The sequence below is a fragment of the Charadrius vociferus genome, unplaced genomic scaffold (genome assembly GCF_000708025.1).
Source record: "Charadrius vociferus isolate BGI_N301 unplaced genomic scaffold, ASM70802v2 scaffold55, whole genome shotgun sequence".
In the NCBI taxonomy this organism is placed as follows: Eukaryota; Metazoa; Chordata; class Aves; order Charadriiformes; family Charadriidae; genus Charadrius; species Charadrius vociferus.
Window position 1 is genome coordinate 476,890 of NW_009648444.1, and position 13,681 is coordinate 490,570.

Here is a 13,681-nt window from a genome sequence, read left to right on the forward strand (position 1 = left end):
CTGCTGGGCTCCTGACCCTCTGGAAATCCCAGGCAAAAATCAGCTCTCTCTCTTCCCACCAGCCAGATCCAGGAAAACTGGCATGTTTGGTAGCCCTGTGTGCGATGAGTGACGATTTCTGTGCTCCTTTTGCATATCTGAGCATGCTTTTTTTCCTGAACACAAAAAATAGTGTCTTGAGTGCTGACCTTTCCATCCCTGAGGCTTGGTGCCTGGGACTGCTTTGGCTATTACTGTCAAGCAATAGGAAACCTCAATCCCTGGAGGACTAGAGTCTTTATGGCACCTATATCCACAAGGAGGAGGCCTACAGCTTGAAAAAGCCTTTTGGGGTGTTATCTCCACATTGTGAAGACAAGGGTTGACTGCAGAGTTTATGGAGTCTTTTTTAGGTCTTTCCCTCAATAGCTTTGTCCCAAAGGTCACACTGATCTCTGCCCCAGAGCTGAGCCATGGCACTGGAGTGTCCACTGGCAGGAGCTGCAGGCAGTTCTCTTCACTGTCCCTCAAAATCTCCAGTGTGGAAAGTAAGACATCTTTATATGGGGTGAAATTTCTGGCTTTAGAAAACCAGTCCATCTCATTTTGCAGGCTCTGTGCCTCTTATGAATGGGCCACATTCTTCTGGCTGTGTTGGTGTGGTTTGTTTACTCCTCAATGCTGTCTTACAGCCAGGAGTTTAGGGTCCAAACTGAGCAAAGGAGCCAGCCTACTCTAGGAGCTCTCTTGGAGCTTGACAACACATTGATTTCAATACCATGAAATTATACTTCCTCCAACAAGAGGGGAGGATGGGAAAGTGGTCAGAAATAAAGCTGGAATGAAAAAACAAAACCAAAAAAAGCTTATGAAATTCAATCGGGAATCCATTCCAGCCAGGGGATTTCCCTCAGGGTCAGTTTGCAATTACAATCTTCAATTTCCACTTCAGTAAGCTCTTTACCCAATTTAGCAGTCTTTGGTCCCTTAGCTGATCCATATTAATGGTTTCCAAAACCTTCAGCATGCACTAGAACTGATTTTGGGTTTCATTTGTATAATCTCCCCTGTGATTTTCCAAACCAGACATTCGGTACCTGACAGGTAATCAGCTCGAGAGCATCATTTCCAGCTGTAGGCACATTTCCCACCATTGATTCCATTAATGTCTTTGTTAGGGCAAAGGCTTTCAGAGCAAATAGGAGAGTTTCTAAATAATTTACAGTGTCATGTGAGCTGTATGCTGTTGCTGTTGTTTATGAAAGCAATATATGGATCACATGGATACTTTCTGTTGCGTGAGGGATTTATGACTAGCAATTTATACAGCAAACTATGGAATGTTCTTTTCAGCAGTCTGAGAATCTAAATACATCGTTGCTCGGCTGGGCTTCAAAGTTTTTGGAAAGGAGCTGTTTGGTTTGGAGAAGGACTTTCTAAATACCTGATTAAAAACTCTAAAGATAGCCTGGTTTTCCTGCGGAAAAGGTAATTTTTAGTGATGGAGTTTATGTGGCTCCCTTAATTAAAAACAATCTTACACGTATATTTTATATTGCTAAAACTATGTCCATGCTAAGAGAAAGGAAACGGTTATGATTTTAACCTCACTTAAAAAAAAAAAAGGTTTTTCTAGTGCAGGCAAGTCCTCAGACATTGTTTAGTGAATAGCATTGATAAAATATGTAGTTACCAAGGCCTGAATTAGAAGATGTTTCTTCAGGCGACCTCTGTACTGACACGAATACCCCTGCTTCTACACACACACATTTTAATTAAAACGTTTCAGTGAACACTCCCTTCTATTTGCAAAAGCTACAATCAGTCAGGAACATTGTGGGATTTACTGTTTTGCTTGGGGAAAAAAACCAAATACTGTCCTCAGAGACATATTCTAGTGTGTGGCACGGACAAGCAGAGAATGTTAACTTTTGCATCTAGAAAATAAAGATTTCAGCACTTTTTTTTTTTTTCCTACTGCACTATGTTCTACAAAAGCTGCACAATTTCTGATTCTTCAAATAACTGAACTCTAGAGAATATTGATCGAGGCTGCATAACCAAAGTCCTGTCCCTGATAGTGAATGGAGCAGCCATGGCAAAGAGCATCTGGTTAACAAAATCGTGTGGCTGAGTGGCCTAAAACTTACTCCTGTTTTGCAAATTACTCAACCAAACAGCAGGGATCTAAGAATATGGCACCACTGTCTCAAACCAGGCTCCATTTGCTCGGCTAAGTGTAATTTAGCCCTAGTTATTTGTCAAGAAGTAATATAAGTGTACAGCATGATGGTGGCGAGGGCGTAGAGGAGGGAGGCCTCAGCACAGCGCTATGCCACGAAGTCTTTGCTAAGAACTGGATCAGCACTTTGGAGATTTATACAAGGCAGATTTTCACATCAGTGGGCAGCCTCAAGTAGGGAAGGATTGGTCGTGCTTTTTCAGATAGAGAAACTTGGAAAGAGCTTACTTGCTAGGGGAGCAGTAATCTGGCTGGGGCTTTGCTCTAGATTCCTCATCCATTGGTGTCCCAGCCACCAGAAGAGGAGGAAGGCACTACCAGCTCAGCGAAACTGCAAGTCCGTGTGTTACACCCGTAAGGGGAAAGGAAGAGGAAGCAGCAAGAGCACACAGCCCTGGAGTGATCCTCTGTCTCAGATGAAAAAAAGATGTGAACCAAGAAATAATTAACAGTGGGTTGAGCATCCTAGACTAAGTTTCAGCTAAATGAGGAATTTATGTTGAGGGGAAAATTGTATTTAGGCTTTCAGGTTGTGATTCAGCGTAATGTCTTCTGATCTCCTTATGCCTGATCAGCTGCACCTTCAGGAGATTTGAATCTAAGCGAGAACTGGATTGGACTGCCTTTTGCACCTAAATAAAGAAGCTATTTTAATTTTATGGGTTTGGATTCAAACATACTCCATTAAAGCATCTACCAAATATCCAGCTCTTTAGGTAGGCACTATCACTTCTATACTTGTTTGTAAAGAACTTACACTGGGCAGTTGCCTTTAGTCACTGTTGTAAAATAAAGAATATTAGAGCCAATACATAATGGCACAGAGCATTGTAGTCCTATGTCTCCATGATGGTAAACCGGAAGACATCAAGTGCATAGATTCACACCTTTTAACCCACAGAAAACCGAAAAGTATTTGTAGTCATGGCCTGTAAATCTCTTGTACCCCTGGACTTGTACATTCCTTCAGACTCTGGGCTTCAAGTCAGGGATGAGGTTGGAGAAATAGTATTCCTTCCTCACCTGTGTGCCTGTATGGAATGTAATGACTGGGATCTCACCAAGATGGGAGACAGGGAACTGCAAAACACTGTATGTAAAGGTCAGGGGGACCACTGTGAAGACCTAATCTGATAAAAAAGGCTACATAAAATAGGATATAAGAAAGGGGAAAACATGTTCCTGTTTGTGTTATAAAAAGAGATGTTTCATTTTTTTTAAAAAATGCAAATCACATTATATCTGTCATCTGAACCATGTTCAGGCTACAACAGGACTTACAGGTTTTCCACTAGCGGACATTCTCTCCACCCACTTAAACTGGTGCACCGCAAAGCATACCAAGTAAGTGCTCATGGGGACTGACTTCTCAAAAGTTGTCCGATTCCAGCCATTGCCCAGCTTTACGGTTTGCTGCAGAGATGGAAAAATAATTAATTTGATTTTTGGAATTGCAAACACACGCAGAAGACAGTACAATATTTCTATGAAGGCTGCAACTACATGGGAATGATAAATCACCTCTTCAGGTTCACCTCTTCTGGCATCCCATTGCTGATGGCATGAGAACAGACAAAATGTTTTTTTTGCAATACTGCAACACATGAAACGGGACTTTGTTTTTCTGCACTAAATCAGTTTACCTGGTTCTAATTTTGCATCAAGGATTTGAAATTGTTCGTATGCAGAGGAATTTTGCCAACACGAGTTTTCCAGTGTATGCTAGTGTGTTTTGTTCCTGAAATAGTTGCATAAAATAACATCACTTTGGACAAATCAGAGAAGACACTGGATTCTCTCCTCTCTTTAAATACAGGCATTATGTAGGAGTCAGGGATTGCTCCTTAGGATAAAGACCTGTCTAATGAATCTATCCTGAAGTCATTCAGATACAAATCAGCACTACTAATTGGTGGGTTGTTTGAATGTACATAAGGTTTAGTGCTGATCATAGTTTTTATTTCATAAATGTATTAAAAACCATTCCTGATACTCCCAAATATCCTTAATTCTCAGCTGAACTATATGACCGTAGCTGCAACCTGTTGTATGTGATTCATCCTCTATATATTTATTTCTGCTATTCATTATCTGCTGTTGCCTGTCTGATAATTTTCTGTGTTTCTGACTGGATGACTAACTTAAATAGGACAAAAGCAAACAGCATATAAAAGACACTAACCTTCTACTGGAGATACAACACTTCATGAGATTCGTTTGTTATTAATACAAAATAAATAAAGCTCAGATAGTGAATGTTACAGGTGATATGATTCCATGAGCAAAAAAACCTTTTCACAGATATAGTCACAAACCCCTTTTCACAGAGGTATTTGCAATCTACTTTTCCAGTATTTGACTCATTTTGACTCTATTTTGATATATTTTGTTCTTTCAACAAAGTCAGAACTTCCGTGAAAAAAAGGCAAAAAAAAAGAATTCACTCTAGTGAAAAATGCAAATGAAATGTACAAGTTCCTGATTTTGCTGAGCTGATTTTGCCATGTTGATTATAAAGTTCCACACCACCAAAACTACTACAGGATGTGTAACACACAATGTGCGTTGCCTATACAAACAATTACATTTCCATTCATTGAAAAGATTTCCCAAAGATCTTTCACTGCTAAGAACAGAGCTACTGACGTTGTGAGCGCACCAGATGAAAAAGGGCTCTGCTATCATCTGTTAATCAAACATGAGTATGAACTCAGCATAGTCTACATTTCTGTGCCTGTACTTGGATTTTAGCAAATTATTTAACAAGTGGTAGCTAGCCCTTTGAAAGCTTATATTTTTATGCCCATACTAGAGGCAAGGTCCATGTGTAAAGGTGTAAAGTAAATCTCAAAACCCACTAAGTCTTGATAACATCTAGTCTTATACTCTCACCTTCGCTGCCGGTACCCTCGTTCATCTGAGGTCTGTGGGGAAAGGTGCAGCAAACACTCTCCTTTCATGTGTTGTTTGTCAAAGTGCCTGGTGCTCTTTTAGGTATCATAGAAATATTTTTAATAATGATAGGTTAGAGCTTTAAATTTACAAAGAGTCTGTGAGGCAGCTGTCAGATTGGTAATAGTTCTCTCAGCTGCATTGCTAGGGGATAGTTAAGGTTTGGGGGACTCTAAATAAAACAGTACACAGTAAAGCAGACCTTTGTTTTCTGGGTTGAGGAGTGATTGGGAAGATGCAAATGTCAACAGCCTGGAGGCTGGAAGATAATTTTCATTTTTTCTTTTTTTTTTTTTTAAATTATTTTTTAAACTTGGCTCTTTATCTCCCACTTCAGAACATATTCATTAGAAATTATACATTGGACTACACATTCAGTTAAACTATTCATTAGAAACTCTCTTTCAGCTGAAAGCTATTCAATCTTCTTCCAGAGGGCCCAGAGACAGATAATTGATGCCATTGAATTTCATACAAAACTTGGAATTTGACCCACCAGGTCCAGAAATAGATTATTTAGGAAATTACAGTCATAGTGGACTGACAAGTGTCCACACCCATGAGGTGACAGATGGGATTTCAGATCCTGTAGTATTAAAAATAATAATCCTAGACTTTCTTGCTAACAGGATACTTTGCCATTAGATTGTGATCAGCAGACCCTTGCTTTGGAGCATTACGTAGTTTCAGTGATTATTTTAGACTTCCCATCTGGGAAGCAGCTGTCTTCCAGAGTATTCCTTCTCAGAGTCCACCTGGTTTGACTGAAGAACATGATATTACTTATTTATAATTAGTAGGGGATGCTCATCTAGAATATCTCAATAGAGGGCCAGCTAGCTAAAGGCACAAGAGACGTTTCATTTCTGCTTCGGATTTGGCTCTGTATTGCCATGTTGTGTGCTGGTGGACGACTGGGAGTCCTAACCAACCAACCAGTCCTGTTTTATTGAATATTTATTAACCATTAGCTTTACAGTGTCTGGGCGGTAGAGTCTGTGAAAGTGCATGGACCTTGTGATCCATGCTACCTTTTCAGTGGCTTTATAGAACCATTCCACATAGGCAGCAGACTTGGGAAATACATACCTGTACCGGCATGTTTGAAAGTGCTTCGTACATGTCTTGATGGATGATAGATATGTTGTAAGTTGCCTTTTTGTTTGGCTCATCAAAGCAAGGAAATGATTTCCGCGCATCTGTTGGCTCATGATCAGTAGCTGCAATGCTCCTTAAACAAACAACACATTGGCAAGCCTTCATTATATACCTTTTAAATCTTATTTGCAATTTCTAAGCATAATGTTCTAGCAATTTCACAAACTAAAGTCAAGTGCAAATATTTGTGTGTACTTGTCCATGTATAAAAGTTGGTAACATCAGAAATGCACAAGCTGACATTGTATAGGCATGTGTAACATGTATACCTCAAAGTCTGTCATCAACATTCTCTGGGTTTCAGAGCAAAAGCTAAAGCCAATTGCTGATCTTCAAATATCTTTAGGAATCAGGCAATAAGATATGGATAACCCCTCATGGACAGTAAAAATTTAGCTCACCTTCCTGGTGAGCTTTCCCATTGATTTTTGTTCCTAAAGTAAACTACTGATGGTATCATCTGAAAGGAAATTAAGGTCCTCGTATAGGGATGTTTAATTAAGTAACACCCTGTGTTAATACCCAATGCAGCACATCTTGGGATTGGAGTCTTGAACACCTCCTGAGAAGACACCTTGGAATTGTGTAAGTGCTCCTAAAATCTCATCCTGATTGTGTGTTTCTTTTTCTGCAGTTACCATGTAGTTTTCTACTGGTGCTGTTATGCCCCCCTGACTCCATTAATGAAACTGCTGGAGAAAGCATGGAAAGTCCAGGTAAACATTCTAGTACATAACTGATGCTATGCTAGTCATGTTGGGGGGTTTAGAAAGTCATCTCAGTTATGCAAAAACAACTGGAGGAGCCAGACAATAAGGGTCATGTAAAAAAATAAGGTGAAGGTTATGAACGTTCATATTGTGTGCTTGCATCTTACATCAGGCTCCCCCATTAATGAACCATACAATGGCAGAGCATATTCTTCAGTGATTGATGGTGAAAGGGATCACAGATGCTTCTTCAATTAATCTGGAATGTTGGGCATTTTCTGACAGCACTTCTACAGCTGCTCCAACTATATTAAGGTAGTTTTTCTTTCCAAAAAGTAATTAAAAGTGTACATCATAAATTACAGTGCTGCAGCAATCCTACAAGCTCACTTGACAACCAATTTTTCAATGTTTCTGTTGCCCTTGGCATTTCCCTGTGACGGTTAAATACTAAACTGGTCATTAGGAACCTGTAGCAACAAGGGTCATTTTCAAGCCTGATGGAGGTAATATGTCTGGGTTCTTACCATTCGTGTTCATTGGAATAGTAACTCAAAATTTTATGGGCAGAAAGCATAATGAACATTCACCTTAACATAACTTCAGGCTCAATAGAGTTTCTTTGGCTTGGTAAATTGTTTGATGTCACTCTCTACTTTTTGCAGGATTTGAAAGCTATTTCACAATTAAGTTCACTTCAAATCCCCAGGGCAATGCTTCACAGCTATTGCTTAAAAAATTGGCTACGCGTTTTGACACATTTATATCTTGTTCCTACAGACTGATAACACTGTGATATCTCTGTTGATTTATAAAGTGATAATCCTTATATCCTCATATATTTGTGGAGGCAGACAGACATCAGCAGTGCAAAACCTTAGCATTACCATTCCTACAGGGTAGATGATGAGAACTCCAGACTATGGCATGCATAGAAGTGGCACTAGAAACATGAAATGTTGTAATTTCCTTTCAAACTGTGCAATGTAGTTTTTAGATAAGATTTTCTTCACTACTTGGTGGCTTCTGCCATTCTACTTGCTGTTGCTGTCCAGAGCTTTAAATGTGAACTAGAGTTGTAAATATCATAGTAATAAGAAGTGAAGATCTGTCTGAGACTGCATCCAGCTGTTCCCCAAATAAAACACTGCTGCATTTAGAACTGTCATGAATTTCCCTTCCCCCCAGCCCCAAACACAGGGGGTTAGTGCAAAAACTGCTGTCCTTGAGCTAATTAAAGCATTTTTCCTCTAGTCTTTCCCTAAATTCAGATTCATTGCAGATTCATTGCTTCTTCTGAGAAAATGTTCTCCTTGAGGAAGAAATGGGGGAGTGCTACCTGTGTACTTCTGTACACTAAAGAATATTTTGCCCTTCCCTAATCAATAATATCCTAAATGCAAGTCTCCCTGTTAGAGATGTGCCCAGCTGAGTATCTTTTATAATCTTTTATAATCCTCTTGTTTTTCTCTTACTGAGAACAGAGAGAATTCCTAAAAAATGGAAGTCATACTTTGTCACTAATAGTAATGCAAAATCAAAACCAGCTGCTGTGACACGTTTGTATTGTTTGTAATATTAAGGAGAAAATAAAAGGTTTTTTTAGCACATTCCTTTAGAGGAACTAATGACTTAAAGGAATGCATTACACCAGGCAAGGACTCTTGTGCTCCTTTCCCTAATATATGAAAATAACACAATTGTAACGTAATTATGCCTACTGCATCATGCAAAGTAGGGAAGGACTGTTATTCCCCTCTCATTCATTGGGGAATGAAATGCACAGAGGAATAGCTTTATCAAAGGACTTCAGTGTTTACAGCTGGATTCAGGCACCAACAGGAGGATCTAGGCACGTCTATGTCTAACATTTGCATTCTCAAAGTTTTTGCTTTCCTGCTCCCTATTCCCCCCCTCCCCCCCCCAACAATTTAAATAGTTGTGTCCCCAAGATATCTCAAGATCCGCTTCTAGGCATGTCCAAAAGCACCTTTGTCCTGACAGAGAATGCATGATCTGTCTGAACAGGATTCCCAAATGAGGTGTTCTTCTCCCTAAGCCTCTTGAGGATCCCGGACTTGCAGGTGTGTTCAGCACATGTCTACCTGTTTTCCACAAAATGTGGTGGGAGATTTGTATCTACTCAACAGCAGAGCCTGGAGTTGTGCCCAGTTGGTAAACAAAAGGCATTATAGCAATGCTTTGGCAAACCTTTGCCCTCACAGATAGACAGCTGGGGAGTAGCTCAGCTCTCAGAATTGACTTTCCGGTGTTATTAATTCTCTCAAAAGGTGCCACTGCCTCTAACACTGCCCAGAAGGGATGGGGGAGTAGGTTAATTACATCTTGGCTCTCATTTTCACCTCAGCCACCTCCTCTCAACATCAGATCTTAATAGACTCGCTTGACTTTTGCTATTACCGGATCAGATTTGCGTTTACTTACAGCATGACAAAAAAGGAACTGTTTGGGTTGAAATTGTCCACAGGTGATGTCTGCCTCAGGCAAAGGTGAAATAAAAAAGGTAGTTTTAATAAGTAATAAACCCCTTCCCTTGCCATCCTTCCTGACCCCATCCTATCACCTACCCTCATGCTGCATACCAGCAGCTTGGCTGGTGGTTGCAGCACCACTTGGCTGGTGGTTGCTCTCATTTCGAAGCTGTACTTATCACTGTCACGTACATTGCCACTTCCACCCCCACAAACTGCCCAAACTTAACTACATGAAAAGCATTTCAGAAATCACCATTCCCTCATTCTTATTAAAGTCCTTCTCAAGCCTAGTAAACCAACTCACACACTCAAGTTCCTTTTTGTATTGAGTGTTTTCAGAGTGCTGGCTAGAATCATCCTTGGAACTGTAGCTTCCAGTAACCAAATCAAGAAGTAGGAACCCTCTTGAACTGAGCTCACATTTTATGCTTTCTTTAGCTTATGAAGTTGTCCTTTCTTCCTGACATCAGACGCTTGGTCCTTGTTTTCCTACACTGTCTGGATCTGAGGGATGGGCCTGTCCTGCTCTGTGACACAGGATACCTGTGTCCTGGTCCTGCTGTTGTGTTGTTGTGACATGCCTGAGGCAAAGCATTTAATATCTGGGTATCCTCCACCAATGAAAAGGAAGTAACACACCTCAACTTAGAAAGATGCTAAGAGGTTATGCTTTAAAACTACTGTGGGGATGTTAGATGCTCAAACCATAAAAACAAAGCACCTTCTAAGTCAAAGCAATACTGAGATGGTAGATGGAGGAAAACAAGAGGGAAAGAGCTGCCTGAGGTTCGAGCTGTTCTCTATATGGCTTCTTCCCAGATCAGATAACTATGTATAAGTATGAAAAATCAATGCTTGCTTTTTCCTCTGCCTCTTGGATTTCCTGGTGCTGGTGCCTGTCACTGCTGCTACTCCTGTCATTGCCTGTCAAGGCTGAATGGAGCTGATGTGACTCTCACTCATGACACCATTGTCCCAGGAGGGCAACAAGTGCCGTGAAAACACACCAGTGTTTGTCTCCATGTTCCTGCTACAGGGCCTTGGAAAAGTCTAGCCAAGTTTATCTTCTAGCCACAAAGGCTGGAATGAGTCACTTCAGAAACATAAATATTGGAAAATGGATGAGTGTCCTCTCCATATGTTAACTGTGAAGAAATGTCTCTGAGCAGTGGGCAATGGCTTTTTCAAGCTTCCACCTTGAAGCAGTGCAGATCCGGGAAGTGGAATGAGTTAACTGAGCTGGCGGAGGCCTTGTAATCTTTCAATTGGTATATTAAAAAGGAAGAGCTGGAGCACAAAAAACTCAAGTCAAAGATAACCTTCATCATTTGGACTTTCCTTCCCATAATTTAAACCAGCTGCACAAGGGACAGGGAACTTCTGGTTTGGATATTCCTCAGGCTTACAACATCAAGGAGGCATGATGTCAGGAAAAGTATCATAAGAGCATTTTACACTGAAACTGTTACCTTGGGGAGGGACAGGAGAGAGTGTTGAGAGCTGCATGCTATTTATTGTACTACAGAGATAAAAACAGGCCTCGATTCCTCTAGCTCTCTGATGGAGCCATTCGTAAAGCTCAAGGGTAACCTGGGATCAGTAGAGTTTAAAATTTTTTTTCAGAATAATAACAACAAACGCCTCATCTCCTCAGCCCATATTCATCTGTCAACAGCCAAAGGGTTTTGAATACAGCATCTTCCTTAGGGGAATGAGAAAATGAAAGAATAGCCCAGAAATGTCAGCAAGTTGGTGAGAGACCAGACTGAGAAGCTGAAACAGGAATAGAGCAGGCCTGAGCAAGTAGAAACAGAGAAGAAAGTTTAATAAATAAAAGAAAAACTGCTTTACTTGATCACTCCTCCGTCAGTGTAGGTGGTCCTATAAAACCCAACCAGGGAACCATTCAGCCAGCCTTCAAACATCAGGGTGAGTACGTAGGGGTCACTTTCATCAGTGACAGTGAGCTCTGCTTCTGCCTTCATCACTATGTACTGTTGTGGCTTGTACCCAAAGCAGTCGGTCAGAGCAATCTGCTGTCCTGAGGATTTCCGGAGTGTGGGCATTTTTGTAATCTTGGTCTCTCGCAGGTGGAGCCACAGGTAGCTGGTAGGTTTTTCCAAAGCAATAGAAATACTCACTGACCCAGTGTAACTGTCATTCTCCATTTCAGGCTTTATTTCCAGATCATAGTGGATAGGTTTGACGTAAGTCGGTAGCCTGAAATGTCTCCAGTCTCCATTCTCATCATTTTTAGCAGGACAGGGACCCATATCCACTGGGGGAGGAGGCTTTGTTGGCTGTTCTGTTCCCCCTGTAGGGGGGGGATCCTCCGGCTGAGGTTTAGGTCTGCTCAATCCCACTCCAAGCCCCACAGCAAGACCTACAATGACCACGACGCCACAGATGATAGCCACATGCTTTGTCTTCATGCAGTACTGCTTGGACTTCTTATCCTCAAAATCCATGCCCTCCATCTGTGCTCCCAGGTCTGTTCTCAGAGCAAAACATTAACTGTAAAAAAGCTTATTAGTCACTTCAGCACTTGCATTCAGTAAACTCAGCAGACTTGGTTTGTATTTTAATTGTGCAGCTATGGCTGCTCTCTGCCCGTCTCCCCCACCTCTCTCTCCACGAGACACTCAATTAATTAAAGACAACATGCATTTGGAGGAAATGTGAATGATCAAAAGGAGCGCAGCTGGGCTGGGAGACGGAGGGAACCGACACAGAAGAACATTGTTCCTGCCGTGCTCCCCTTATAAGCAGCGCAACCCCACCCCCAGCCCCTCCTGCTCTGGCCTGAGTTAAATATAAAACAGTGCTATGTTAATCAGCAGTTAGGACATGATCAGATGCCAAAGCTATGTCAGCAGCTTTCAGAAAGAGTTTGCAGATAGAGGTGTAACTGCTCCAAACTCTCAACCTTTGCCACTACCTCTTCCTTTTTTCCCCCTGCTATATCTTGTTTGGGTTTTTGAGGTTTGGGGTTTTTTTACTTTTTTCTCTTACTTGCAAAGATTTCCTTGAACTTCCACCCTATAGTTTGTGAAATGACATCTCCAAAGTCTCAAAAATCCAGCAAAAATCACATACATCTTCCAAGGCCTTTTCAACTGTTTCCCCTCTTTTCTAGGCTCATTTACCTTTGCCGAGTAATTTGAGGCAGTCACAGGCCTCACAGAATGCACAATGGAACAATAAATTTTGATCGCTGACTTCAAACTTCAGAACACGTCTAATTCCTCTCCCCCTCTCATAGGGCCAGTTTTCTGGGAGGTTGTTCATAACCACGCATGCAAGCTGGTAGCCTGGGATAGCATTGCCTTGTTGGTCAGCACAATTACAGTGCTGCCTGTGAGCTCTGGCTGTGAGGGACACTTCTAAATATGCAGTTGTATGATTTATGTACTAAAGATCTAACTTAGCATTTACTGCATGTCAACATGATGTGGAGCTTCACTGAAACAAATTCATTGAATAGAGACTCATTCTACTTCCGGGTGGGAACTTATTGTGAGGCCTTGCTAAGCCTGCGACCAAGATGTTGCTTATGCACTATGAAACTGAGTACAGCAGGAGTCTTGACCTTGTTTGATGCTGAACTAAAGGAAAACAGTGTAGAATAGAAACCCCAGTCCCCGGATCTCTTTAACTCTTTTTCTTCACGTACGGAGCCCACTTGAGTAGATTTTCAATCAGGCACATCAGTTTGGCTTCATGCCTCCTGTCATGCCTTCTGGTTTAGTTTATTAGGAGAAAGATTAACATCACTCTTCACATCGCTTACAACTCCGGCTACTTAGCCTCTTTTTTTTTTTTTTTTTGAGGTGGATGAAGTTTCACCTGGATGGGTTGACTGAGGCCCTAGAATCAGTCAACACATGCTCCGAGTGAGATCCACTGAACCAGAGAAGGAGCTTTTCCAGGACAGACTTCATCCAGTCTTTTTGGAAATGGATCTGCTCACAAGCTTTATAAGTCTCCATTTGAAATATCGCCAGCCACCACGGGGAATTTTAGCCACCCAATCCACATCAGCACTCTTACAGCACACTACTATTTAAATAGCATCTTGTTCTAAAGGTAATGTTTTCCATCAGGAACTGAGAAAAGAAAAGGTCTTTTTTGCAAAGCATCAAGTT

At 41.2% G+C, this 13,681-nt stretch overlaps 1 protein-coding gene across 1 annotated transcript in view; it reads right to left on the minus strand.

Moving 5' to 3' along the window:
• ENPEP (glutamyl aminopeptidase (aminopeptidase A)) overlaps positions 1 to 12,013 on the minus strand; it is a 36,437-nt gene extending 24,424 nt beyond the window's left edge. The window contains 3 exon segments of the mRNA XM_009885479.1: positions 3,503 to 3,634; positions 6,263 to 6,404; positions 11,388 to 12,013. Of these exon segments, the coding sequence (XP_009883781.1) occupies positions 3,503 to 3,634; positions 6,263 to 6,404; positions 11,388 to 12,013 (900 nt within the window).
• Positions 12,014 to 13,681: the final 1,668 nt, after the last annotated feature.